At 34.8% G+C, this 24,406-nt stretch overlaps 3 protein-coding genes and 1 long non-coding RNA gene across 6 annotated transcripts; 2 read left to right on the plus strand and 2 right to left on the minus strand.

Moving 5' to 3' along the window:
• Positions 1 to 1,012: 1,012 nt before the first annotated feature.
• LOC122293219 (Golgi SNAP receptor complex member 1-2-like) lies at positions 1,013 to 6,737 on the minus strand. Of its 3 annotated transcripts, none has more exons than XM_043101731.1 (6): positions 6,523 to 6,737; positions 5,024 to 5,211; positions 4,257 to 4,346; positions 4,052 to 4,123; positions 1,346 to 1,475; positions 1,013 to 1,257 (listed from the first exon to the last, which is right to left on the minus strand). In XM_043101731.1, exons 1-6 carry the CDS (start codon positions 6,653 to 6,655, stop codon positions 1,160 to 1,162), a joined length of 711 nt encoding a protein of 236 aa, XP_042957665.1. In that variant the 5' UTR covers positions 6,656 to 6,737; the 3' UTR covers positions 1,013 to 1,159. The 3 variants fall into 3 exon arrangements, with proteins under 3 accessions (XP_042957665.1, XP_042957664.1, XP_042957666.1); XM_043101730.1 differs by having other exon boundaries at positions 5,024 to 5,220; positions 6,523 to 6,735; XM_043101732.1 differs by having other exon boundaries at positions 5,024 to 5,258; positions 6,523 to 6,649.
• Positions 6,738 to 14,765: 8,028 nt separating this feature from the next.
• Positions 14,766 to 15,371, plus strand: LOC122294696 (protein FAR1-RELATED SEQUENCE 9-like). The gene has a single exon (XM_043103614.1). It carries the CDS (start codon positions 14,766 to 14,768, stop codon positions 15,369 to 15,371), a length of 606 nt encoding a protein of 201 aa, XP_042959548.1.
• Positions 15,372 to 16,824: 1,453 nt separating this feature from the next.
• LOC122293465 lies at positions 16,825 to 19,615 on the minus strand. The gene is made up of 2 exons (XR_006237290.1): positions 17,378 to 19,615; positions 16,825 to 17,277 (listed from the first exon to the last, which is right to left on the minus strand). It is a non-coding gene; the product is annotated as an uncharacterized LOC122293465 (long non-coding RNA).
• A 3,026-nt stretch (positions 19,616 to 22,641) lies between these two features.
• Positions 22,642 to 24,010, plus strand: LOC122293168 (auxin-responsive protein SAUR36). Its single transcript, XM_043101658.1, has one exon. It carries the CDS (start codon positions 23,236 to 23,238, stop codon positions 23,758 to 23,760), a length of 525 nt encoding a protein of 174 aa, XP_042957592.1. The 5' UTR covers positions 22,642 to 23,235; the 3' UTR covers positions 23,761 to 24,010.
• Positions 24,011 to 24,406: the final 396 nt, after the last annotated feature.

Genomic DNA, 24,406 nt, shown 5'->3' on the forward strand with positions numbered 1-24,406 from the left:
TTTTTAAAACAACTGCACGCCGATTACATTTGCCGACTGCAAAAATCATTTCTCTAAAAATATCCAACAAGTTAGTTAATAATGTCCTCTGGCCTCTTCGGTTCGTTCCACCATCCCCGGGCAGCATCTTCGTCAAAATAAAGACATATGCATGCATTGAATAATGTTAGATATAACGTAATTCTTTTTTAAAAAAAAAAATCTTATATTTACTTAATTAAAAAAAAATTACATGAGATTTATTCATTTCACAACTGCAAATATTTTTCTTATTTCAATAACTTTGAGCCTGAGTTAAATCAAGAACAGTGCCATTACCAAACATTTTACATGTTTTTAATTTGGTCAGCAGTCCCAAAGAAGATGCAACATGCTCAAACATCGATCTCTTTACATGAATTAGAAGGTTAATTAATTGTAAGACGCGAGATATATATGTGTGTGTTATGTTCAAGACATGGTGGTCCATTACATTCGTTACAGCAAGCATAGAAGTGAAAGCACCCTGGGGGCGGAGCTGGCTGGGCTGGAGAGGGACTGGGAGGCCCACCCTTAAGGCTAAACCTAAAAATTCCTCTTTTTTTGAAAATTTTATTTTTATGGGTCAAGTCTTACCTGGTCCCCACGCTGTGCCCTCAGACAGAGGTCATCTTAATTACAAGGACTTCAAAGATTTTAGTTGAATTATTTATTGTACTTTATATAAATATTTATAAAAATTTTAATGATGAAATTAATAGGATAAGATAAAACACTTCTTATATCTAAACTTGAACCTTAAAAGAATAATAAAAGTCATATTGCAGTGCGTGCAATGACCTGATCATTTGTTAAGCATTCATGTCGAGTTAAAATGCCCCAATTCTGTCTTGTCTGTGTCTCTCTCAAAGATGCAGGCATTCACATATTGGTCGAGACGTACGTAGTCATTAGAGGACAAGTTGGTTTACTTACTAATCTATTCAAAGCAAAAAAGAACAGTACTGATAAGATCAGAGAGAAAGAAATAAAGTGTTTGGAAGAATGATTGCTATGTAAACCGGATTTTGAAACATAAATCGATTTGTTATAACATATTACATGAACAAAATTCCTAGAAGGGAAAGAAAAAACAACAGAGAATCAACATCATTTTCGATATGATAAATCAAATCTTTACTCATTTTGAAAGCCAATAGAGGATGAGAAAAAGCGTACAAGCGGCAATGACGGCCGACAGAATAAGAGTGTCTCTTGATCGCCGCCGTTTGATTGAACCTGCAAAATCCAGTGTCCAAGGTTAATCCCATTTTGGTTACAAAAATTAGTGATGTGTGATGATATCAAGAAACCACCGGTGGTTTACCAAGTAGGCCGCGAATTATGGGGAACTTCTCACTTAAATGCTTCACTTTCCCCTGAACATCTCCAAACAAAGCCCCTTGAGAGCCCAGAACTTGCCTTGTTGTTTGAGCCTGACCAATCACATCATCTATCTGCACAACAGTGAACCCAAGATTGCAATTTGGATGTTTATAATCGAAGCTTTCATTCACAAAGGCACTAACTTCCCTGAAGGGCCAATGAGGACCATCCACAGTTCAATGCTTACCTTAGTAAATAAGTGATTCGGAGTTGGAGTGAATTTTAAAGGGCAAAATCAAACTTTTCCGTCCCCAAAGCCCTCCAACTACCATTCAATGTGACCAGTAGACTACCAAACCTATCACTTACCCTCCTGATTTAAAACCCAAGTTGCAATTTATCTCCCAGTTTGGAATATAAGTTGCAGTTTTCTCCCATTGTTAAGATTTGAACGTTAAATGAACAAAAAGGTGACATGATGAAATCTTAACCATTCAGTTTTAAAGTAAGCTGGAAGTTGTAAAAAGATGATAATTTGGGGGGATTTAGTTAAGAGCTTTGCTACTCATCATCCCCATACACCACACTTATTTTTATTTTTTTTTATTTTTTCTGGTTTTATTCTTCCTAAACTAATTGAGTTTTTCTACTAATTATCCATACACCACATATTTGGTAAGAGAAAAAAAAAATCATATGTGGCGTGTGGCGTGAGAATAATGGTTAGAAATTTTTATTTTATTTTTTAATTAGAGCACGTCTATTTTGATAGTTTGCCGTCTAATTGTAGAATGATAGTTTGAAATATGAAGTATAATTTTATCATTTTAAAAAGAAAGAGAATGGAAGCAGGGTAAACCAGATTATTCAAACCAGGTAATTCAAGCATTCATACTATGCCAGCTTCGTGGCAACAAGAAAAGTATATGGAGAGCAAAGCTTGATCTAGACTTTACATACTTCGATGCAATGATCAGAAACTGAGAGATCATTGGAATAACAAGTCAACCTCTACATCTAGTACAAAGAAGCCAATAAAAGATGAGAGAGAGAGAGAGAGAGAGAGAGAGAGAGAGAGAGAGAGAGAGAGAGAGAGAGAGAGAGAGAGAGAGAGAGAGAACACTTAAAATTTCAATAAATACACAGATACTCAAGGTATTCATGTGAGCCAGTAATAATACAAACAATCAAAGCCACATATTTTTAACTTCTTATTTATTACCTTCTTATTTATCAAAAAAAAAAAAACCTTCTTACAACAACTTTAGACTGATGATGCACTAAAACTTATATTCAAGGTACAGCCTTTATATAAGCATTAAAACAGGATCTGTCAAATGTTAACGTTTTTATTTTCTTGGGTTTTTGTGTGTTGGGGGGGGGGGGTGTGGGGGGCTTATCTGGTGCCAAATTCATGGTTAAGCTTGAAAGTTCTGGTGATAATAGGAAGGCATTAGGTCTGTTTATTTAATTGTTCACCCCTCGTTGGTCCTTTTCATGGCCTAAACCTATTCGTTGATCTTCTTGATCCTAAACAACATCCCTTTTAGGATAGTAAACAGCCTGGTGAGTGTCTTCGTATCCATTGTCCCCTTCCATGAAAAGTTTTATCACTTCACCTCATAACCCTTTTCAAGCAAAAGTACACAATATATATCTCCATGCTAAACTAAGTGAACTGAAACTCCCAGACATGAAAGAGCCCTGCAGTCCAGCTCTATTGAGTAATCCTGTAGACCAGGAGTTGAGAACTTGAGATCTAGATTTCAAGAAAGTAGATTAGAAGTGATAAGAGGCACACCTAAATATATACTTGACTGGGAAGCTTCAATTTCAAACTGCATAATGATCAATTCTTGTTTTCCTTCCGTTTCCTCAAGTGAGAAGACAATATTGGTCCGTGAGTAATAGACTCACACCAACAGTTCATGTTCAGGAAGTAAAATCACAACTTGTGGGGAGAAAGCTTCCATAAGAGAGTTCATTCATTCTTTGTCAGGCCCAAAGTCATTGCATCTAGATCGTAATTATGACATAGGATTTAGCTAACCTAAATGACAGAATATATACAGTTCTAATCAATCAACTCCAATGAATTCTTACTGAAAGGTAGCAAGTCTTCTTCATAAACTTCAATACCCTTCAGATAAGATTGTTGGAAACCCTCAAACAGAGCATTCATTGTGGTTGGCAATGAGGAAATTGATAAAAACTCAATGATCAGTAACTTCAAAATCATTCTAATATCACAAGCATAAGATTAGAGGAACCAGTACATTCGTAGTTAGGGGACTCCATGGGACCCTTTCTCAGCCAAAATGATGACCTTAGAATGGATTTTTCATCTCAAATTAATTTGATTGTTTTCCCTGGGATGTATGCTCAACAAAGCATTAGAAACTACTTGTTGAGCTAATGTTTGCTTTTCCTATTACAATTTTCACGTTTTCAAAATCAAATCTCTTCTATGTGGTCATTTGGTCCACACTACATATATTTCAACCATCCAAGTGGTCACAGATCTAGATTTTTACTACTGACATCATATCTTACCCTATCCATTCATTTATCACGGGTCAAAAACCTAAAAAATCTCATTCCTCACATCACATAAAGCAGAATGTTAAATTGTCAAAAATGAAAATGGGAAGTTTCTTCCAAAAGCATACAGACAGTAATATCACAGCAGAATAGAATTTAAGCTTACATGAGCTATACTTCCATGGATGGCTGCTCTCTCCCGTAGTAATGGCATCGTTGGGGACATACTCCCAGAGACCTGCATAAAGGAGAGTAACACAACTTTAGTTTTGTAAAGCAAGACAACAATAAGAGCAAAAGCAAATATAGAAAGAAGAGAAATAATAGTTACCATAATTAGGAGATAAGGAGAATATTTAATCCAGGCTTACCTTATACTCACTAATATCATCCCTGACTGAACTCAAAAGTTCTGCATGTTCCCTCATTGAGTTTACGTTTCCCTTAGTTCTTCTAAATTCCTAAAAGAGAAATACACCAATCTTCATGGGACAGATGGCGATTACTGGTAACATGATACAGTGATTATTGTACAAAACAGACAAATGCACAAAGCAAGTATTGAACAAAAAATTCCTACAAAACAAAGCACACAATGTAAATAATATACTAGCATGATAGCATCATTCTCCCTGCTCAATAAACCAGAAAAATGCGTTCATCTGTGTTTGACACCAAAACCATTACAGCATAGCAACAGGCAAAATTTTTTAATACAACCTAAGTTGCACTAATACAATGATAAATACCCCAAGTAAATTCTACTTATTCAGAGCCTTAATTCCAACGACTTGGGCATAGTGCAGGTGGTAAATTCCTCCAAACCAGCCTATTAAATGTTGTGTCCTTAGAACATATGAGGTACATTATTTTTTTAATAGGATTAATGTGTTAATCCACCATTGACTCCATTTAACATCAAAAACCCTTATTTCTATTAATCTAGTACCGTCAAGCCTATCAGAAAAACATATGCATTTCACATGTTCAAAAGACAAATGGATATATATAATAGACTGATTTGAAGGAAGTTAGGAGGAAAAATTAGTTGCAACGAAAGAGATACTCCTTAACTGAGTAAAATTGACAGCAATAAAATGCAGGGGATGGAAAAAGAGTTCAAAATCGAAAATAAAACCTGTGTGAGCTCATGAAGTATATCCCTATGCCTTGCAAGCTTCTGAGTTACAGAAGTCATGGGTGCAGCAGATGATGCACATCGACTCATTGAGTCATTTATATCCAGTAGCTTCTCAAGCAAGGATTGGATTTCCATTTCCATGGCCTTCCATGATCTGCTGGACCCAGCAGAAGGGGAACCAGCATCTACATAACCTGATTCCAAAATATAGAACATCATAAAGGCAGCCACACTGACCAAAGCATAATGGATTGAAGGTCAAAATAATTTTCTTCAGGATACATTTTTTTTATCGGTAATTGTCTTCAGGATACATAAGATAATGAACCCAAAAAAGGATAGTATTCCAGAACCCAAGTTAAAATATACATTCAGATAGAATAGGAAATACTTTTCTGTTTTTTGGTCCGTCATGATCTGCTGTCAAAATATGCACTTGCAGACTGTGTGCTATTAGAAGAAATGGCGCTTTACACTCGGGTGGAACCAAAAATGTGGCACTTAACTCACACGTGATTTAAAAAATGACACTTCACCATCTGTTCTGCACTACGATGTTTAAAAGCAAAAGTGCACTAGACCTGAACAAACTTCCATTTTCCAAATCACAAGTCGCTGACCCGATAGCAGTTATACCAGATGAAATCTGGGCAAAGTATTGTATGCCCTGAAGTGGTTTTCAGTCCTAAGGAGATATGACCTAACCGAGAAACACCTCCTACCCTCACGCGTTCTCTACAAAGTGCGCTCCCAAGACCAGTAACATGTGGTTAGGTTAGAAGAGTGAGAGTGAGAACAGGAATGAATGCAATTCTGGTCGATATGATGATGACACGGGAATGAAGGAATAGTTTCAGAAAAAGCAGCCAAGCGGACTGCTCTAGGAGTCTAGGGGCTACTAGAATAGCCTTGAGTCCAAAAGTACGGTATAGCAGCCTATCCAAGCAAGCTTCTTGCATTGCAATCTGAACTCAAACCACAACTTCCCCAAAAACTCTATGAAGAAAGGAAACTGAGGATGATAGAAGTCACTAAACTGATTAACATAATTGATACTGAAGCACTAATTCAACACAATGCTACCAGAATCGAAATTATGCCCCAGTTCAATGAATTGATTTCAAATCAGAGGTTGTCAAGGGTGCAGCCTACCTCAAGGCCTCTCCATCTTCTTGGATCAATCTTAAAACTCTTGCATTTACGATGCCACGATTGCCCATTTACAATAGAACTTACGCCCCGCTCAGCCTTCAAAGTTCCCTTTCTTTTTAACAGATCGATAGCATAAATTCCCACGGATATCTGAAATCTCAATAACACGGATACCCAAAAGAACAGGTTTCATTCTCCTAAATTTGAAACTCGAGGACCAAAAATTTCCCAAATCTAAAACAGACCCATCAATCCCAATACCACCGATAACCAAAATGCAACGCAGAAGAAGCAGAAAAGTCGAATAGAAAGTGCAAGTGGCGTAGCGAGGAGAAAAACGGTACCTCCTTGGGTGAACCTAGCGCCGAGTCTGGCATAGGAAGAGAGCTTGACGTCGAGATCGCCCTCGATCTTCCGGGCCTCCCTCCTCAGCTCCTCCCAACCCGACTCCTGCAACTCCAGATTCGGATCCTTCATATTGGATCTTCGCCCAAATTCAAATTCGGGTCTTGCTGCTCTATTCGCTCCTAGTCTCGTCACATTCTTTCTAAATTGCTGTCATCTTGTGATCCAACGGTGGCTATAGGTTCAGTTATTACCGTTGAAATTCCCTCGCTACTTCTTCATAGCTGTTTAAACATTTTTCTATTATTATTAAATTAAAGTGTTATAATCACACCAAAATTTTATATAAATAAATCTAAAAATTAACATAATTTTATAATCTACGTACTATATAAAATTACATCAATTTTTTATTTAATTTATGAAATTTTTTTATATTAAAAAAATAAACTCATAAACTAATATGATTTTATATGATATTTTAGTTAATTATATTTTTTAGTATTTAGTACAAAATTACTAGGCCTTGTTTGATTTCACAACTATTCACATTTCATTTTATCTCATCTCATTTAATTATTATAATTTTTTCAAATTTCAAAATAAAAATAATATTAAAAAAATATTCTAATAATATTTTATTCAACTTTTAATTTTTATATCAATTGATCTTATCTCATCTCTAAAAACAAACGAGGAGAATGCAAGTTACAAAAGGAAATCATGTCCTTGTCTATTAGGTTTTTTTTTTTTTTTCTTTGGAATCATCAACATAACTTCATTTCATTAATAGGTAGAATCCGAAAAACATGGCCTTTCCTTTTCTATCAGAGACATTAGATCACTCGATCCCTCTTCCATCCAAATTACTTCATCACTCATATGTAAAGCCCTTCTTGCCAAATCATGTGCAACGCTATTGCCTTCTTGGTAGACAAACTTTACTTCCCAATCTGGCATTTGTTGAAGTATATTCTTGATCTCATCCACTTGTTGCTTCTTTCTGAGTTATATCAATAATGACTTTAAGAGCATTCCCTTCAAACTGAACCTTCTGAATGTTTAACTCACTACAAATTTCCATTTCGTTCCATAATGCTTAAGCTAGTTCAGCAGGTCCAATAAACATCTTACCAGCACAGACAGTGAACAACATCTCCCCTTGAAAGTTTCTGCCTACCACTCCAATTCCCATTTTATTCTCTCCTTTTTCTATGGTTGCATCAAAGTTTACCTTTGTAGTTTCTGCTCTGGGTGGTTGCCATTTAACATCTCTCCTTCTGCAAGCCCCTTGAATTTGATGTTCATTAATAACTTCATCAGCTTCTTTGAATATTTTGAGATTGAGCAAAGCCTTCTACACTAAATTGGTATGACTGCCAAATTTATCTTAAAAAACTGTCATGTTTCTCCTCTTCCATGTACCTCATAAAATAACAGATATCTCCTCAAGCTTCTCCTGATTGAAACATTGTTGTAATTTTTCCCATAACTGAAAAAAATCCCCTTCATCGTAGTTCCATTTCTGCAAAGAACTTTCCTTCACTGCCCATACATCACCAGTTGCAGGACAGTTCCAAAGTACATGATAAGTAGTCTCATTACCCTACCAGTACATATGGGACATAACATGTCATGTACCACCTTCTTCTTAAAGAGATTTTCCTCTGTAGGCAAAATCATGTTAAGTGCCTTCCAAAGAAACTGCTTCAGGGTACCTGATATACTTGTTTTCCATATCATTTCCCACCTCTGTTTCGTGTCCTTACTGCTTGAACTTTCACACTGAATTGCTGCAGACATGCTTGAACTTTCCCACCTCTGTTTCCCACCTCGTCTATTAGGGTTGAAAGCACCTCTAATCTCTCTTCCTAAAAAGATTTTTATTTTATTTTCCTCCTCAGTCCTCGCTCTTCCAATTTCTTGTTCATTGGAAAATGTATTCTACCTGAAGGTCCAAAACAAGCACAGTCCAAGAAAGTTTCGATCAAATTTCTCTATCGAGGGTTAAAAGAAAGAAAAAATACACTGACCTGGCTGTGAAGTGTGAACTATGAAGTGACTTCAATTGAGTTGGGCCCAGCCTCAAATTGTCCTTGGGCCGAACATGGGTACACTCAAACCAGCAGCCCATAATAATTATTTGAGTTGGTTCAAGTCATTTTCACACGCCTCGAAGATTATGATACAGCATCATTAATTGAAAAAAAAAAAACTCATTAATTTAGGAGAAGTATTTTAGCCTGATTATACAAATATAATAGTTTAAATTAAGGTAATTTGATGTGATTTTTCATATTATAAGATTATTTTTTAATATTATTTTTATTTTAAAATTTAAAAAACTTAAATTATTTAATTTATTTTATATAAAAATTTAAAAATAGTTGTAAAAAAAAAAAGGCGACGAATTCTTACCACTATTTTATTATTTTTGCCGTAAAATAACATTTAAGATGAGATATTTGCGATTGGTGTACAACAATTAGAGATTTATTTTCAACTACATTTGTAATTTTTTCCGACGAATTCGACCGTTGCAAAAAGCCTTAAATGTTCTACCGTTGCTACAAGTACGTACGTACGTACGTACACACTGATCATTTCCGGAGCTCAACCATTCCAATCATTCTTTAATTTGATTCTTTCACGTTCTCATCAATTTCTTCATGCGTCTTCTCATATATATTCTCTTTAAGCTTATAAAATGCAATTACGATCACTTTTGTCATCCGGCCAATAATCTTGAAAGCTTCAAAATTACGCCTAATGGACCACTTTTTGATGTGTCACTTCATAATCGAAACTGGTTTTGTTTCAATGGTTTCACACTCAATGTCGGCATGAAATTATGATCGAGTTTCATTTCCGTATTTCGTACAAGAGAATGAGTGTCATTGACGGCTTCTTAGGAATTTATCATCTCCACGCCTTTGGGTAGGATTCTAAATAGAAATAAATATATAAATAAATAATATTAATACTATGGATAAGTTCTAAATGCATAAATATTCTACAAATATTTTATATAAAAAAAAATGTATAGTGGAAATTAATTTTTTATAAAAGACATGCGAGATTTATACATTTGAGATTTAGATATATTATTATTAAAAAAAGCAGTTCCTTTATATATAAAATTACTCGTTTGTATTCACAAAATTTTGATTAATTATTAATCCATAAAACATAATTATATAAATTCAAATTTATTAAATCATGTAATAAAAAAATATAATATACGTGTCTGCGCGCATAAAACTCAATTGTTTTTTAAAAAATTACAGATAAAATTATAAGATATAATATAAATTTCTATTTTATCAAAATTAAGTAGCTTATGAATAAGCTCAAACTAGTTTAATAAATAAATTAGTTATAAATATAATACTATCTTGATGATAAATTCAACTTTTACTTATATTTAAATAAAAATTAAATGAATAAAGCTTTATCGTACTCGATCAATGTACAACCTTTTTCAATGCAAGTGGGGAATGGTTTTCTTCATCACATGCATGGCAGGTTGCCTAACCGCTTGAATATCTCCATTATCCATGTCACCAATCTTATCAAAATTAACAGGGGATGGCCATCGAAGTTTCCTACTCTCAGCAGCCAACGTACTGTACTCTTCATCACATGCATGCATTTTCGTCACGCTTTCGTTCAGAACGTACTGTCACTTCGATTTTTTTAAAATATATTATATATATATATACTTTTATTCTTTTGTAACAGTTGCGCAAGTGTCATCCATATATAGATCTAAATAAAAAGAAAAATATATACTGTAGTCTCGTATTTTTTTACACTATTAAAAAATATAAATTTATTATTTTATTTTTTTTTATTTTACACTTTAAAAATAATAGTGTATTAGATGTGAGGCTAGCAGTTCTCTAAATAAAATGACATATATATAGATCAAACTAATGTTTGAGATACGGCTGCAAAACACATACGCATTATGTACATAAATTGAATAGTAACATTTTTTTTTGCCTTCCATGTTTTTTGTGCACATGAATGTGTCACGATTCATGACATGACAAAGAAAAGAAAAATATGAAGACATTTGTTCAATAATTTAATACTTTTTTTTTATATAAATAATGTTAAATACAGTATTAAGATTTGTAAGTTTTGCATGCTTTCATTAAAATAAGAATAATGTTATATACAGTTGTAAAGTATATAAATGCCGTACAATCGTTTTGAAAAAGAATAGGATTTCTTATTAAAAAATTAATTTTCTTTTTTTATGGGTTCTATATTTGTTTACTTTTTTTAAAATAATTGTGCGATACTTACAAACTCATTACTGTAAGTATCAGTTTTCTTAAAATAAAGTGTGATTTATAATTAAAAAATACATTTTTTCATACGAGTCATAAATTTTTTAATTTTTTTTTAAATACTACACGAGATAGTGATCATTTTTTCATTTTGTGATTAGTAAAAATGAATCACATAATGTCACTTCGATACAAAAATAAAAAAATATTGTAATTATAAACAATAGTGCTACATACCCCCGGGGTGTAATCCAGCTGCGGCCTCGGGGCTGACGTGGCACGTCAGCCGATAATTAAAAAAAAAAAGGAAAATAGAAGAAAGCTGAAAGGTAACGCAGGAGGGAGGGGTGGAAGCCATTTTCACCTGATTTTGAAGAGAAAACTCGAGGAGCACAAAACCGGAACCTCCCACCTCGCCGACGAGCTGTAACAAGTGACCATTTACCAGCTTCTTTCATCTGCATCTGTGGGTAAGAGACGGGTCGATTCTGATGAACAAGGAGGAGACGCAGGATCCATAAACCGGAACCTCCCAATGTCGTCGACGAGCTGTAACAGGTGACCTTTTACCAGCTTCTATCATCTGCATCTGTGGGTAAGAGATGCGTGTGATTTTGAAGAACAAGGACAAGAATTGCGCAAGAGCCGAAACTGGGTTTAACTGCGCAAGAGAGCTCGTCGAGGCTTTAACTGGGACGGAACCAGAGAGCTCGTCGAGGCTTTAGCTGGGTTTTTTTTTTTACACATTCATCTGCATTTGTGGGTAAGAGAGCGATTTTGGCACTAAGTTTTTCTTTGAACATTTGATTTGTGTTGTTGCTTTGTGAATGTCGTTTGCTATCTTTATTTTCGTTAAATATTTTGTGGTTGTTTTTGTTTGTATTTCCTATTGCTTAGTACTCCTATTGATAAGGCAAGACAGCGTGAAATTTGTTCATTTAGGCAGAAGATCGGCTAGTTCATCAGCATGCACAATCTGATCTTTAGTCAAAGAAAGCATCAAAAGATTAGTAGAGAGAATCCAACTGATTGTGAAGTTATCATGTTGTGCTTTCTATAATGTTATTTTTGGACAGACCACATTTTTTTTTTGGCTAAACCCGAATGTTTTTATCAAAATTCCAGTGGTACATGCAAGGGAAACATTTTGTTTTTTTTGTTTTTTTTTTTGCTGAATCCAAGGGAAACACAGCTCTGAAAGTATGCCTTTACCTTCTAGAAATTCATTTTTTTTATTGGAAAACTCACCTGTTTTGTAAACTAGGGAATAAAGAAAATAACAAATAAAATTAGAGAGAATGTAGTACCGATGCATGTTGTGTTGGATGCTTTGTTTAGAGTTTAATTTCATTGTCTCCCAAGTTTCAATATGTATTAGAATTTAATTTGTAAGTTCTGGTTTTTGTTAATATTTTAAGAGTGGCTCTACAGGCTACAGCCACCAACTCGGGCGACAAGTGTAAAAAAGTTTTTATTTTTCTTTGTTTTTCATGTATTTTTAAAATACTCTTAAATATTTTTTTTTAAAATTCACAATATCAATAAAAAATACTTAATCACTAGGGGTATATATATGTAAAATCATATGTTGATAGAAATGCTCGGGACCATTATCAGGATCCCAATCATTTCTCTTGTTCTTATTATTGGTGCACTCAAATGAAGATCTTCAACTCACTAGAAAATGAAAATAACAACTAAATAGAAAAAGAAAAAATAACTATAAAAGAAAAAAAGTGTTTCTAAGTTTGGATTCAGATATGAGATTGTCAGTTATTAATACTTATGTTGAATTACTTAATTGGTGCCAGTTCAAGGATATTTTCCCAGCATGGAAAACGAGAAAAATCAGTCAACTCCGCAAACATTATCTACCTCAAATCCCCCATCCGAGGTATGTTGGAAAAAAATTGGAAAAATCGATTACATTGGTACTCTTGGTATTTTTTTGGGAAAATACATCAATAACATTTATCTAATAACATATTAGGTCATACCATCAAGTAGTCAAAACATTCCAAATTATATGCCTGGTTATTTTGGAGCAATGCCTGCGTGGTCACCAACCTTTCTACCATATCCGGCTGGTAACCAATATCCAATCAACATACATATAGTGATAACTGATTGATCTGGATTTATTCATAATAAATTAGCTTCTTTGCAACTATCAAAAGAATAAGATATTGGTTGCAACATGTTTATTTAGTTTTAACATATAATTTGTTGCAGAATGCTGGTTACTCATTTCAACAGTTCATGGAACAGCCGACTCCTTTCAGCAATACAAGCTCTACCACGAGCAAAATAGTTGGTTCAGAGCTGGATAATAAAACTGATGGTGGGGAATCTGAAGCGCCATGTGCATCTCCTATAGTTGATGAGTGTACTGAGGATAGACCAAATCTTACGGAATGTAATAATGCCAGTGGCGAGACATCTTAGAATGTCAAAGTGGTTGATGATGAGGCGATTGAGGAGCCAAAGTCGGGAATGGAGTTTAATTCCCTTGAAGAGCTATTAAGTTATTATAAGGAGTATGGTAAAAAATGCGGATTTGGGGTGATGACAAAACGGACTGATAGGGATGAAGATGACTCTGTTAGATACGTCACTCTTTGTTGTGCCTATAGTGGGAAAGCCCGGAATCACACGTTGAATGTTGCCAACTCACGCCTGACATGAAAGACAGAATGTAAGGCAAAGATTAATGCCTTAAGGCAAGATGGAGTGCTTCGGTTGACGACAGTACATAATATCCATAACCATGGCCTCAGTCCGAAGAAATCCCAGTTCTTTCAATGTAATAGAAAAGTTAGTGATGCCGTAAAAATGGTTCTAGATACAAATGATATGGCTGGCATTCGAGCGAATAAGAGTTATGGATCTCTCGTTGTTGGTGCAGGTGGGTTCAAGAATCTCCCATTTTTGAAAAAGGATTGTCGTAATTATATTGACAAATCAAGACATCTACGACTTGGCGCAGGTGGTGCTGGAGCACTCCGACAGTATTTTTTAAGGATGCAATATAAAAATCCTGGGTTCTTTTATATGATGGATATAGATGATGACGAGAGGTTAAAGAACGTATTTTGGGCAGACTCCCGTAGTAGAGCAGTGTACCAATATTTTGGTGATGTGGTCACAATTGACACCACATACCTAACGAATCAATATGGGATGCCCTTGCATTTGTTAGTGTAAACCACAATGGATAGTCAATTTTGTTGGGAGCATGGTTGATTTCTAGTGAGGATACTAAGACGTTTGTGTGGTTATTCGAGACATGGTTGCAACGCATGGATGGTAAAGCTCCGAAATCTATTATCACTGATCAAGATAGGGTGATGAAAAATGCAATTGTAATTGTCTTTCCAAATACCCGGTACAGATTCTGCCTTTGGCATATACTGAAGAAAGTTCCGGATAAGCTTGGCTCATATGGTTCCTACAAAATTGGGATGAAAAATGCATTGATGAAATGTGTATATGACAACCATCGTGTTGATGAGTTTGAGAAATGTTGGGATGAGTTGCTTACCACTTACAACTTGCATGAGAATGCGTGGTTGCATAGCCTATACGTTGAACGTGAACATTGGGTGCCGGCATTTTTGAAGGAGTGTTTTTAGGCTGGAATGAGTACCACACAGCGAAGCGAGAGCATGAATGTATTTTTTGACGATTATGTACATTCTAGGACAAACTTAAAGGAGTTTGTAGGCCAATTTGATAACGCATTGAAAAAAAAGATTGAGAATGAAAATCTAGCGGACTTCCATTCATTTAATGTCACAATCCCCTGCATATCTAGATCTCCGATTGAAAAGAGATTCTAAGAGTTGTACACGATTGCTAAGTTCAAGGAAGTTCAGCAGCAAGTGAACAGTATCATTGATTTGAATCCAAAGTTACATAATTCTATTGGTGTCGTAAAGACATATATGGTTGACGATAAAGTTTGTTTGGAAGAGTTTACTAAGTTTGTTAAATACTTTGTGGAGTTTAGTGAGATTGATGCAGTTGCAAAGTGCTTATATGGATTATTTGAGATGAGGGGAATATTATGTCGGCACATTTTGGCCTTATTCAGGTGTAATGATATCAAATATTTGCCCGAAATGTACATTTTAGATCGATGGAGGAAGGATATTAAAAGGCGATACACTTCAATTAAAAGTAGCTACGATAAAGGGGAACAACGGCTAGATTCTAATAGATATTCGAGTCTCTTAAGTATATGTTATAAGATGATTACCCATATAGCGGGTTTGAGTAAGCATACTGAGGATGCGAGGACTAAATTAGAAGCAATGATTGAGCTTTATCGTGCCAATGAAGAACCACCATCGATGACTCAAATTGGTTCCAATGTTGATAGTATGGCAAATGCCACTAGGGTCGGCGGTTATGGGAAAGTACACAACCCACGTGTGGTTAAAGGAAAAGGCAGACCTCCATCTCTGAGTAGAACATCCAGAATGGAGATAGACATGCGGAAAGCGAAAGCAAAGACAAAGAAAGCACCAGCAAAAGGGAAGCGTAAATAGGTGCATATATATATTATTTAGTTTAGAATTTATTTTATAAATGAATTAAAATATGTAATGTATTTTTAATTGACTCACCTATTTTTTAGCGAGAAGGAGTATACACCCGAGTCACGAAAAGAGAAGATACGCCTGTTGTGGAAGTATGCAGGAATTTATTTGGTGTATTTGAGCTTGATGTGTCTAACATGCATGTATGTTAATTAGTATAAGTATATCGAGGACACCAATTATTTTGCAATAGTGATGAGTTTGTGTGTCAACAGCCAATGCTAAAGAGAGAAAGCATGTCAACAACCAATGCCAGAGAGAGAAAGCACGGCTTCAGCTGTTTTTGGAACCCAGCCACAAGAAATAGTGATGCAGAGTCAAGAAAGCGTAAGTGACTCGGCTAAATTCGAGTTTGTGAAGTATTCTCTATTACAAAAATAAAATATTTGTTGTTTAATATTTACAGATGCAAGTTGGGTTCGATGGATCACAACCTTTGCAATAATGGGTTCCCAATTAAATCCAATTTGGAAACATTTATCATGGATTGGAAAGAATTTAAGTGTATTTGAGCATTTCATTTTGTGAAGTATTGTTGGAAAAAAGCATGTATGTGAGCAACTATTTGAGCAAGTTAATTAGTATTAAAAGATATTGATGGAAAATATTTTGTATGGCAGATGAATTTATTTTGGGATGAAGTGTTCATGCCCAGAAATGATTTAGTTTGCAATGAACTTGGAAATTCTGTTGGTGTATTTGAGCAGTTGGGTTTGTGAAATATTTGTTCAAAAATAGGCATGTATTTGAGATGAATTTATTTTGGGATTAAGTGTTCATGCCCAGAAATTATTTAGTTTACAATGAACTTGGAAATTCTATTCGTGTGTTTGAGCATTTGGGTTTGTGAAATATTTGTTGGAAAATAGGCATGTATTTGAGCATTTAAGTGTTCATGCCCAGAAATTATTTGGGATATTGTGAACTTGGAAGTTCTGTTGGTGTATTTCGGTTTGTGTAGTATTTGTTGGAAAGTATGCAAGTATTTGAATAGAACGTTACCTTGAGCATTGAAGTGTTCATGCCCAGAGATTTAGTGAATGAGTTTGTGAAGTTGGAAACTAAAATCTGGTGTATTTGAGTATCTAGTTGGATTGGTGCATTAGAAGTTATCTTTTGGGTTCAGCGGGTTGTAATTGTGCAAATAAATTTATACGCATGATTTGTTGCAAACGTTTTTGAGTTCAACAGCATAGTGGTTACGTAATGGTTGCCTACCAAATCTTCCCTGAAGCAAAAAATCCTGGGTTCTAAATGTCATTTTGCCTTCAGAAAATACTACCAGGAAAAAAAAAAAAAAAGAAGAAGGATTAAAATCCTACTTCTGAAACCATCTATTACTCATGCCAACAAGTTCCAATATGCAGCACATCAGTTTCTTGTGAAGCGTTGGTGCTTCCAATTCCACCAAATAACTATAAACATAGCATTAGTAACTAAAATTCCAAACTGAGCCAATACCAGAAAATAATACAAATGCACATCACTATTTGAGCTAACAATGAACTAAGAACTATAAATCCCAAATTACTTATATAACATTAGGTAACATGCATGTACAAAGGCAAAACAACAATAAATCTGAAGTATGGAAGCTAAACGCCTTATTTTAGCTTCTTGTGCTGCATGCACCAACTCCTTTTGCATATCCTCGTCGATTTTTTGGTTAGTACGATCTTCACTCTCTCGAGGCGATCTACTATCTTACGCAGCTCCATCTCTCTCTTCTCGAGATGCTCGAGTATTTTCTCAACCTCTTTCTCTTTCATTAACAGTTCGTTGGCCCTCTCTTGAACTTGTGGCTCAGTCACTTCATTACCATTCAACCACTTGAAAAACTTATAGTATGGTAAGCCTTAATGATTTCAGAAAAATCATTAGAAATAATTGAACTGTATTGGAAATTAAAAATTATATATTAAAAGATGGTCATGGCATCTAATTAGTGTGGTTACCTGGATATTGTATTTTGAACATCCCAAAAACGGTCGTCTGGGATTTTTTGCAGTTGTAAACCATTTCAAAGTGGCTTCAAGCTCGCAGAAGCACAATGTTTGTCCCAAAATACGTTTGGAAAAAGATGAAGAATATATTGATGAGGATGATGATGACATTCTAAGATGAACCCCCATAAAACAATCGAATGACTTCTTGGACAATAACAATGCCAAACCACCCTCAAACAAAACCCATAAAAGATAATAACAACCCCCCAACCAATCATAAACACAAGCATTCATCAGTAACCCAACCAATCCAATATGATAATAACAACCCCACAACAGAAACCCACAAACAATAACCCAACCATAATTATATAGCTCAAATAAGAATAAAACTTGAAACAAATCTCAATCGGGAGAAAGTGTAGAGATGTATAAAACAATCAAACGTCAATCTAAATATGAAAACAATCCCACCACATCTCAATTGTTTCAACATTCTAAGCATGTCTAGCTAGTGTATCTGCCACTTCATTACCTAGTCTATTAACAACTAAAATCAGCAACTTCATAACTTCAGAAAACAGAACACCAATTCTTGAAGATGATACTGCATGTTGAAGGTCTTCTATTAATAGCAAACAATCACACTTTCAACAATAATCCTCTTTATTCCCATATATTTATGTTGTAACGATATTCAATTTTTATAAAAAAACCAAGATCAATTCAACAATCCAATATGATATAAAATAATGTCATAGTCAATCCCAGCAACCAAAAACATTAATCAAAGTAAACACAGTTCATTAGAACAATGCCAAACCACCCTAAAACAAAACCCAGAAAAGATAATACAACCCCCCAACAAATCATAAACACACAACAAGCAAACAATAACCCAACCATAATCCAACCCACGACATATAACCCAACAGAAACCCACAAACAATAACCCAACCAGAAGCATGAAATCCAACCCACGGCATATAACCCAACAGAAACCAACAATCAATAACCCAACCAGAATCATGAAATCAAAATCCACTTATATAACCCAACAAAAACTAACAATCAATAATCCAACTAGAATCATAAAATCAAAACTCACTTATATAACCCAACAGAAACCAACAATCAATAACCCAACCAGAATCATGAAATCAAAACCCACGGCATATAACCCAACAGCAGCCCACAAACAGTAACCCAACCATAATCATGAAATCGAAACCTACGGCATATAACCCAACAGAAACCCACGCACAGACTTAAAATTGTAACCCAACAATTGTAATGAATCGAAGAAAACCTACTTAAAAGAACCTCACAAGCTTAACTGAGGGAGATAAGAGAGACATTCACTACCTTGTTAGTCTTCAACCGGTCGAAAACAGAAACCGCGATAGGCAAGAACAGAGGTGACGATGTCAAACATGGAGGTTCGGGGGAGAGGGAGGACGCCAGAGATATTAAGGTTAGGGTTTGAGAAATGTTAGGGTTAGGGTTTGAGAAATGTGGAGAAGATAGGTTACGGATGACAGGGTTGAGAGAAGAGCAAGAGCGAAGAGACAGATGAGAGATTTGGGTTAGGTTTGGGCGATTAGGTTACAGGAGAAGAGAGGGAGATTTGGCCGATTAGGTTACAGGGAAGAAGAGAGGGAGATTGGGCCATTAGGGCAAATGCTGATTAGGTTACGGGGGAGAAGAGAGGGAGATTGGCCGATTAAGGTACGGGAGAAGAGATGGGGATAAGAGAGGGAGAAGTGGCCGATTAGGATTACGGGAGAAGAGATGGGGAGAAGAGAGGGATAAGTGGCCGATTAAGATTACGGGAGAAGAGATGGGGAGAAAAAAGGGAGATTTGGCAATTAGGGTTACGGGAGAAGAGATGGGGAGAAGAGAGGGAGAAGTGGCCGATTAGAGTTACGGGACTCGAGGGAGGCAGATGATAGAAGAGAGAGATGAGGGAAGACGAGGATGATGCCAACATTAAATGCGAGAGAGGAGAGATACGAGACTCGAGGGAGGCAGATGATAGAAGAGAGAGATGAGGGAAGACGGGAATGATGCCAACATTGAATGCAAGAGAGGAGAGAGATTTAGTCAAAATCAAAACGACACCTTTTTGATTATTATGCCACGTATGCCACGAGTCTGCGGTGGGATTACTCCCCGGGAGCATATAGACTTTTCGAATTACAAAAGAAGTTGTATCAATGTTATCACCAAAAAAGAGAGAGTTGTAGTTTATAGGAACAAAATGTGTTGTCAACTTGTCATGATCGTCACATATATAGTGCTCTCAAAGGTAGAAAAAACACTCATATAGGGCGGGATCTCGGAATCCAACCATGATGTGAAATTTGGAGAAAATCTTGAAAAAGTAATGAACCAGATAAGATCATTCATAAAAATAAAGTACAGAAGAATCCAGGACACGGATATTTCAACGCTCCTTTTTGGTTTTTTCTCCCCACCTAATATTATTCTTCCATAAAGATTTTTATTTTTTATTTTTTACTTTTTATTTTGTGGCGTAAAAGAGGCTAAAAACGTGGTGATTATTCTGCTGGCCGGGCACGGGTACGACATTTCAAGGTGCGTACAATTAATAAATAACTAAAACTACTTTCCCTGTTATATAATGCGACAATTTATTTGTAAAAATCTGCAATTTATCACTGTTTTAAGTAGTCATTATAATATATGGTATGTATGTACGACAACATTATTTTATATTAATTCAATCTTTTCTTAGAAATGCTATGCTTAGAAAAGTCAACATTAATCGTTAAAATCCAAATGTTCTATCCACATATTTGAGTTTTTTAAATATTAGTGTTAAACTTCTTCAAAAAATATATGTACACACAATTAAATTACAAGTAATGTTAGATATAATATAAAAATTATGCACGTTATCTTTAAAAATAGAATACTTTACATTTACAAAGAAATTATATAAAAATAATCTTATAAATTGATGTAATTTTATCTGATCTGTTAAATCTGCTTAATAATAAAAATAACTTTTTAATTTGATGAAATATATTAAGTCATGTTAATTTATGAGATTATTTTTATATAATATCTTTATTATTAGATTATTTTCCTTAAAAATAAAAGGAATTAAGTTAATTGTAGTGTTCGCATCGGCAAATATAGAGAGATAGATATCAAGTTCTCTTTCTGCTAGACGGAATCTAAACAGCCGAAGACATCCCTTTCTTGTGTCCTACCTAAACGGGTAATAATGAATCGAGTTAGATAAGCATCATTTTTCCTAGGGGAGGAGAAAAGGACGGCCATTGGATGTCTCCAAGCTCCACTGACAAAAGCAGAACATTTGGGCCTGTTATTTCTACGGCCCGGCCCACCACATTAGATTAAATCACGCGTTACGCTGACTTATTAGCCCACGTGGCTCACCATTTTTTGAAAAGTCTGTCAGAGCTGATTTTTTAGTACGCACCGTACGGAACGGAGAACGCGGAATATTACTTAATTAATTACTTAGGAGTTTTGGAGTCTTGGACCGTTCTTCCTTCGGGGCGTAGCGGTCAATGGCGGACGGTCTTTTGGGCAAGTGGGAGCTAGTGCGTTAACCAAAGGCGTGCGGAATTATAATAGTTCTTCCACGCATTCTTATCTTGTCCATTTTTTTTAAATCTTATTTAAAATAATGTTACGAATATTTATAATTTTATTTATAAAAAGTTTTAAAAAATTCATTTTGTCAATTTTTAAAAAATTTAAATTTTATAATTTTTAACATATCAATAATTATGCGTAAATAAGTAAATTATTTTAAAAATATTTTAAATAAAACTAACAATTTTCGTCAATATCATTTAAAATTTTTAATTAAATTACCATAAATGCCATGTAATTTATTTTAGAACAATGCTGAATTTACACAAAGATATTATGAAAATTTATTTATAAATTAATATGTCATGATATAATATATCAAATTATAAAATATTTTTTTTTATCACAAAGTAATTTTAATATATTACATCGAACTATTTTATAGTATAAATTTTTCTTTATTTTAAATGTTATTATATGTAATTATATTTGTTGATATTATTTATCTCAAATTCTATTTATTAATTCTTTAAAAGGAGTCAGGAGAACGAGGTGGTCCGAATCTGCAACAAGAGTTCCTACGACGTACGAAGAGGCAATGATAATGCGTGCCACGTGCTCTACACAGGTTCGATAGCTAGCAAGATATTAAATTGTGCCGTACTGCACCGTTTCAACCTCAGACTGGGCCTTCTTGTATTTACAACTTTCATTCTAGAGATGCGTACGTGTCCAATTCACCCATTTCTACGAAACAACGTGGGTGAGGTCAGATTCTTGCTTTTGTCCCCCCCGGTCTACTTTGTTGCTCTCCCTCAAGAGTGGATGATTTCAAATTGAGTAATGCTAAAATATCAATTGATTGTACAATTCTCGTATAATAAATTATACACTTTACAATTAAAAATATCAAAATTTTAAATTATTAAAATTGATTTATAAATAATAATATTTCATAGATTTTATTAAAATATATTAAAATATAAATAAATTGATATATATTTAAATAAAAATTCTTCTTATAAGTAAATTTATATATTAAATTATGCACCAATACTAATATATAAGGCATCTATTTAATGAAACGATGTGAATTGAATATAGAAATGATTTTTAGAAGATAAATAAATTTTTCTTCTCTCAATTTTATTTATTTATTTTAATAAAAAAATCAATAATATACAAATTGGTACATCAAATTGATTGTACTTAGCAAGACTCCCAAATCAAACTCTTCAGATTTGTTAGGCGCCACTTTTAGATACGTATGATATGAAAATTCCGTAATATTCGGTCCAAAAAATATATTTTTTGTTTTACATATTTTGACCACTTGTTTTAAAATTTATTATACGTTAATATTATTTTTAATTTTACTATTCTCATCCTTGTAATTAGTATAATCGAAAAAATTATATATATCACGTTACTTTCACACTTTCATATTATTATATAATATAAGACATATTTGTTATAATTAAATAATTATTTATTAGATAGTTTGTTTTTTAGTATTTAATAATAATAAATATATTATATTTTAAATAATAAAATAAGAGTGAGACGGAAGTAAGATGTATTCATACATTATTGAATGATTTTACGTGCCATGTAATAGAATCAATCGCACGCACCGTATAAATCTCGCCGCAGCCGCCTATGCTGTCATCTGACCTTTGACTTGCTCTTTCTTCTCTGCGGCTCGCTATTTAGCTCCCCTTTCCTTGCAAGTACGTCCCGACCACTAGCTTCCCAAATTCTTCTCTCCCTTCACGCCTCTAATATTTTTGTTCCTTTTCGTGGCTAATCTTGATCGTTTTCTTCCTCGGCACTAGGCACCATTACAACCACCAAAACCGAACCCACAATTTGTGTGTTTTTTTGGGGAATTATTCGCTCCTTTTTTTGTGCCTAATCTTGAAAGTTTTCTTCCTCAAATCCCATCAAGCATAAAAGGAGTACTGTTGTTTCCACCACTGGGAATCAAGACAACCACCGAACTGAACCCAGAATCTTGTTTTTTGTTTAGTTTCGAATGAAAGCCTCTCCACGGAGTATAGACATACAGGATGTCAAACATACCAACGTCGCTCTCTGAGGTCTGCCTCACTCTCTTCCGCCTCGCCATGTCCGTCGCTGATCTATGGCCCTTTTCCTGAACACCACCATTTCACGCTAAAGAGAAAACCCAAAAAAGAAAAAAAAAAGAAAATCGCTCTCTTTTTGGCGATTATCATCCTCATTTCGTTTTATTCACTCTCGTCACAAAACTTACGATGAGAAAGATCAGAGGCTTCAAGCTTGGCAAACGGATAGTCCGGGCTTCTAAATGGATCGTCGGGAAAACCCGGATCCGAACCAGATACCACCGGCTCAACCCACCACCAACTCCACCATCAAGCAAACCCAAGTCAAACTCCAAACACATGTCGAAGCTCGTCACCTGGGGCCAGCGGTTGACGAACGGGGCGAAAAAACTGTGTTGTAATCGACCCGGCTCTGGTTATATACCCGTTGGGCATGAGCCCATCAAAGAGAAGCAAGTAGCGGTACCTAAGGGGCACTTGGCGGTGTACGTCGGCCAAAAAGACGGCGACTCTCGCAGGGTTCTGGTGCCCGTGATTTACTTCAACCATCCTCTGTTTGGTGAACTTCTAAGGGAAGCAGAAGAGGAATACGGATTTCAGCACCAGGGCGGGATCACCATCCCCTGCCGGATATCGGAGTTCGAGAGGGTCCAGACCTGTATAGCCGCCGGCTGCGGTGGTGCCAGGGGGCTGACGGGGAACCGCTCCTATTGAGAGAGATAGAGAGAGACTCTGTGGTTGTTGAACGTATTGATTACGACGACGACGAAAGATTCCAAATTGATAATGACGATTATATTTTAGAACTTATTTTCCTTATATATGATTATATATATAATATATTGTAGTGGTTTGCCTGTTTCCTTTTTTTTTTTTCCGGTCTTTTCGGCCTGTAGTTCTTTTGGTATGTTTTTTTACCACTTTTGTTGATTTCATAATGGAGTAGATTTTTTTTTTTTCCTTCCATAATGGAGTAGATTTTAGATGTAATTACGTGCATGATTAGTTTTATCTTACTTTTGTTATTTCTCCTTTGCCAATCATGTTTCTATGTTATTATAAAAGAATTTTTCTATTTTTAAGTCGAAGTTAAATGTGTAAAATACATTATCTATATAATTTAAATAGTAAAATTTGATTTATAAGATTCATAATTTAAAATTTATTTTTTAAATTAAATTATGTCATGTAAACATTTTATTAAATATATAATTTATATTGACTTATAAATAAAATTTTTCTTTACGAAAATAGACATCAACAGGAACTACAATAAAGAGATTAGATGAAAAAACTAAGCTTAAGAACATTTTTTTATTAATTAAAGAAGTAATTATTAGTGTATTGGTATTTTTTTTAA

This window comes from Carya illinoinensis, chromosome 14 (assembly GCF_018687715.1).
Source record: "Carya illinoinensis cultivar Pawnee chromosome 14, C.illinoinensisPawnee_v1, whole genome shotgun sequence".
NCBI classification, from domain to species: Eukaryota; Viridiplantae; Streptophyta; class Magnoliopsida; order Fagales; family Juglandaceae; genus Carya; species Carya illinoinensis.

Excerpts from the sequence above, each read along its gene's own strand:
- LOC122293219 (XM_043101730.1), bottom strand. The coding sequence starts at position 6,655 with ATGAAGGATCCGAATCTGGAGTTGCAGGAGTCGGGTTGGGAGGAGCTG. Across the intron at positions 1,476-4,051 it reads TCCATGGAAGTATAGCTCAT|ATAGATGATGTGATTGGTCA; the intron begins GTAAGCTTAAAT and ends ACTGTTGTGCAG. Across the intron at positions 1,258-1,345 it reads CATAATTCGCGGCCTACTTG|GTTCAATCAAACGGCGGCGA; the intron begins GTAAACCACCGG and ends TGGATTTTGCAG.
- LOC122294696 (XM_043103614.1), top strand. The coding sequence starts at position 14,766 with ATGGTTGACGATAAAGTTTGTTTGGAAGAGTTTACTAAGTTTGTTAAA.
- LOC122293168 (XM_043101658.1), top strand. The coding sequence starts at position 23,236 with ATGAGAAAGATCAGAGGCTTCAAGCTTGGCAAACGGATAGTCCGGGCT.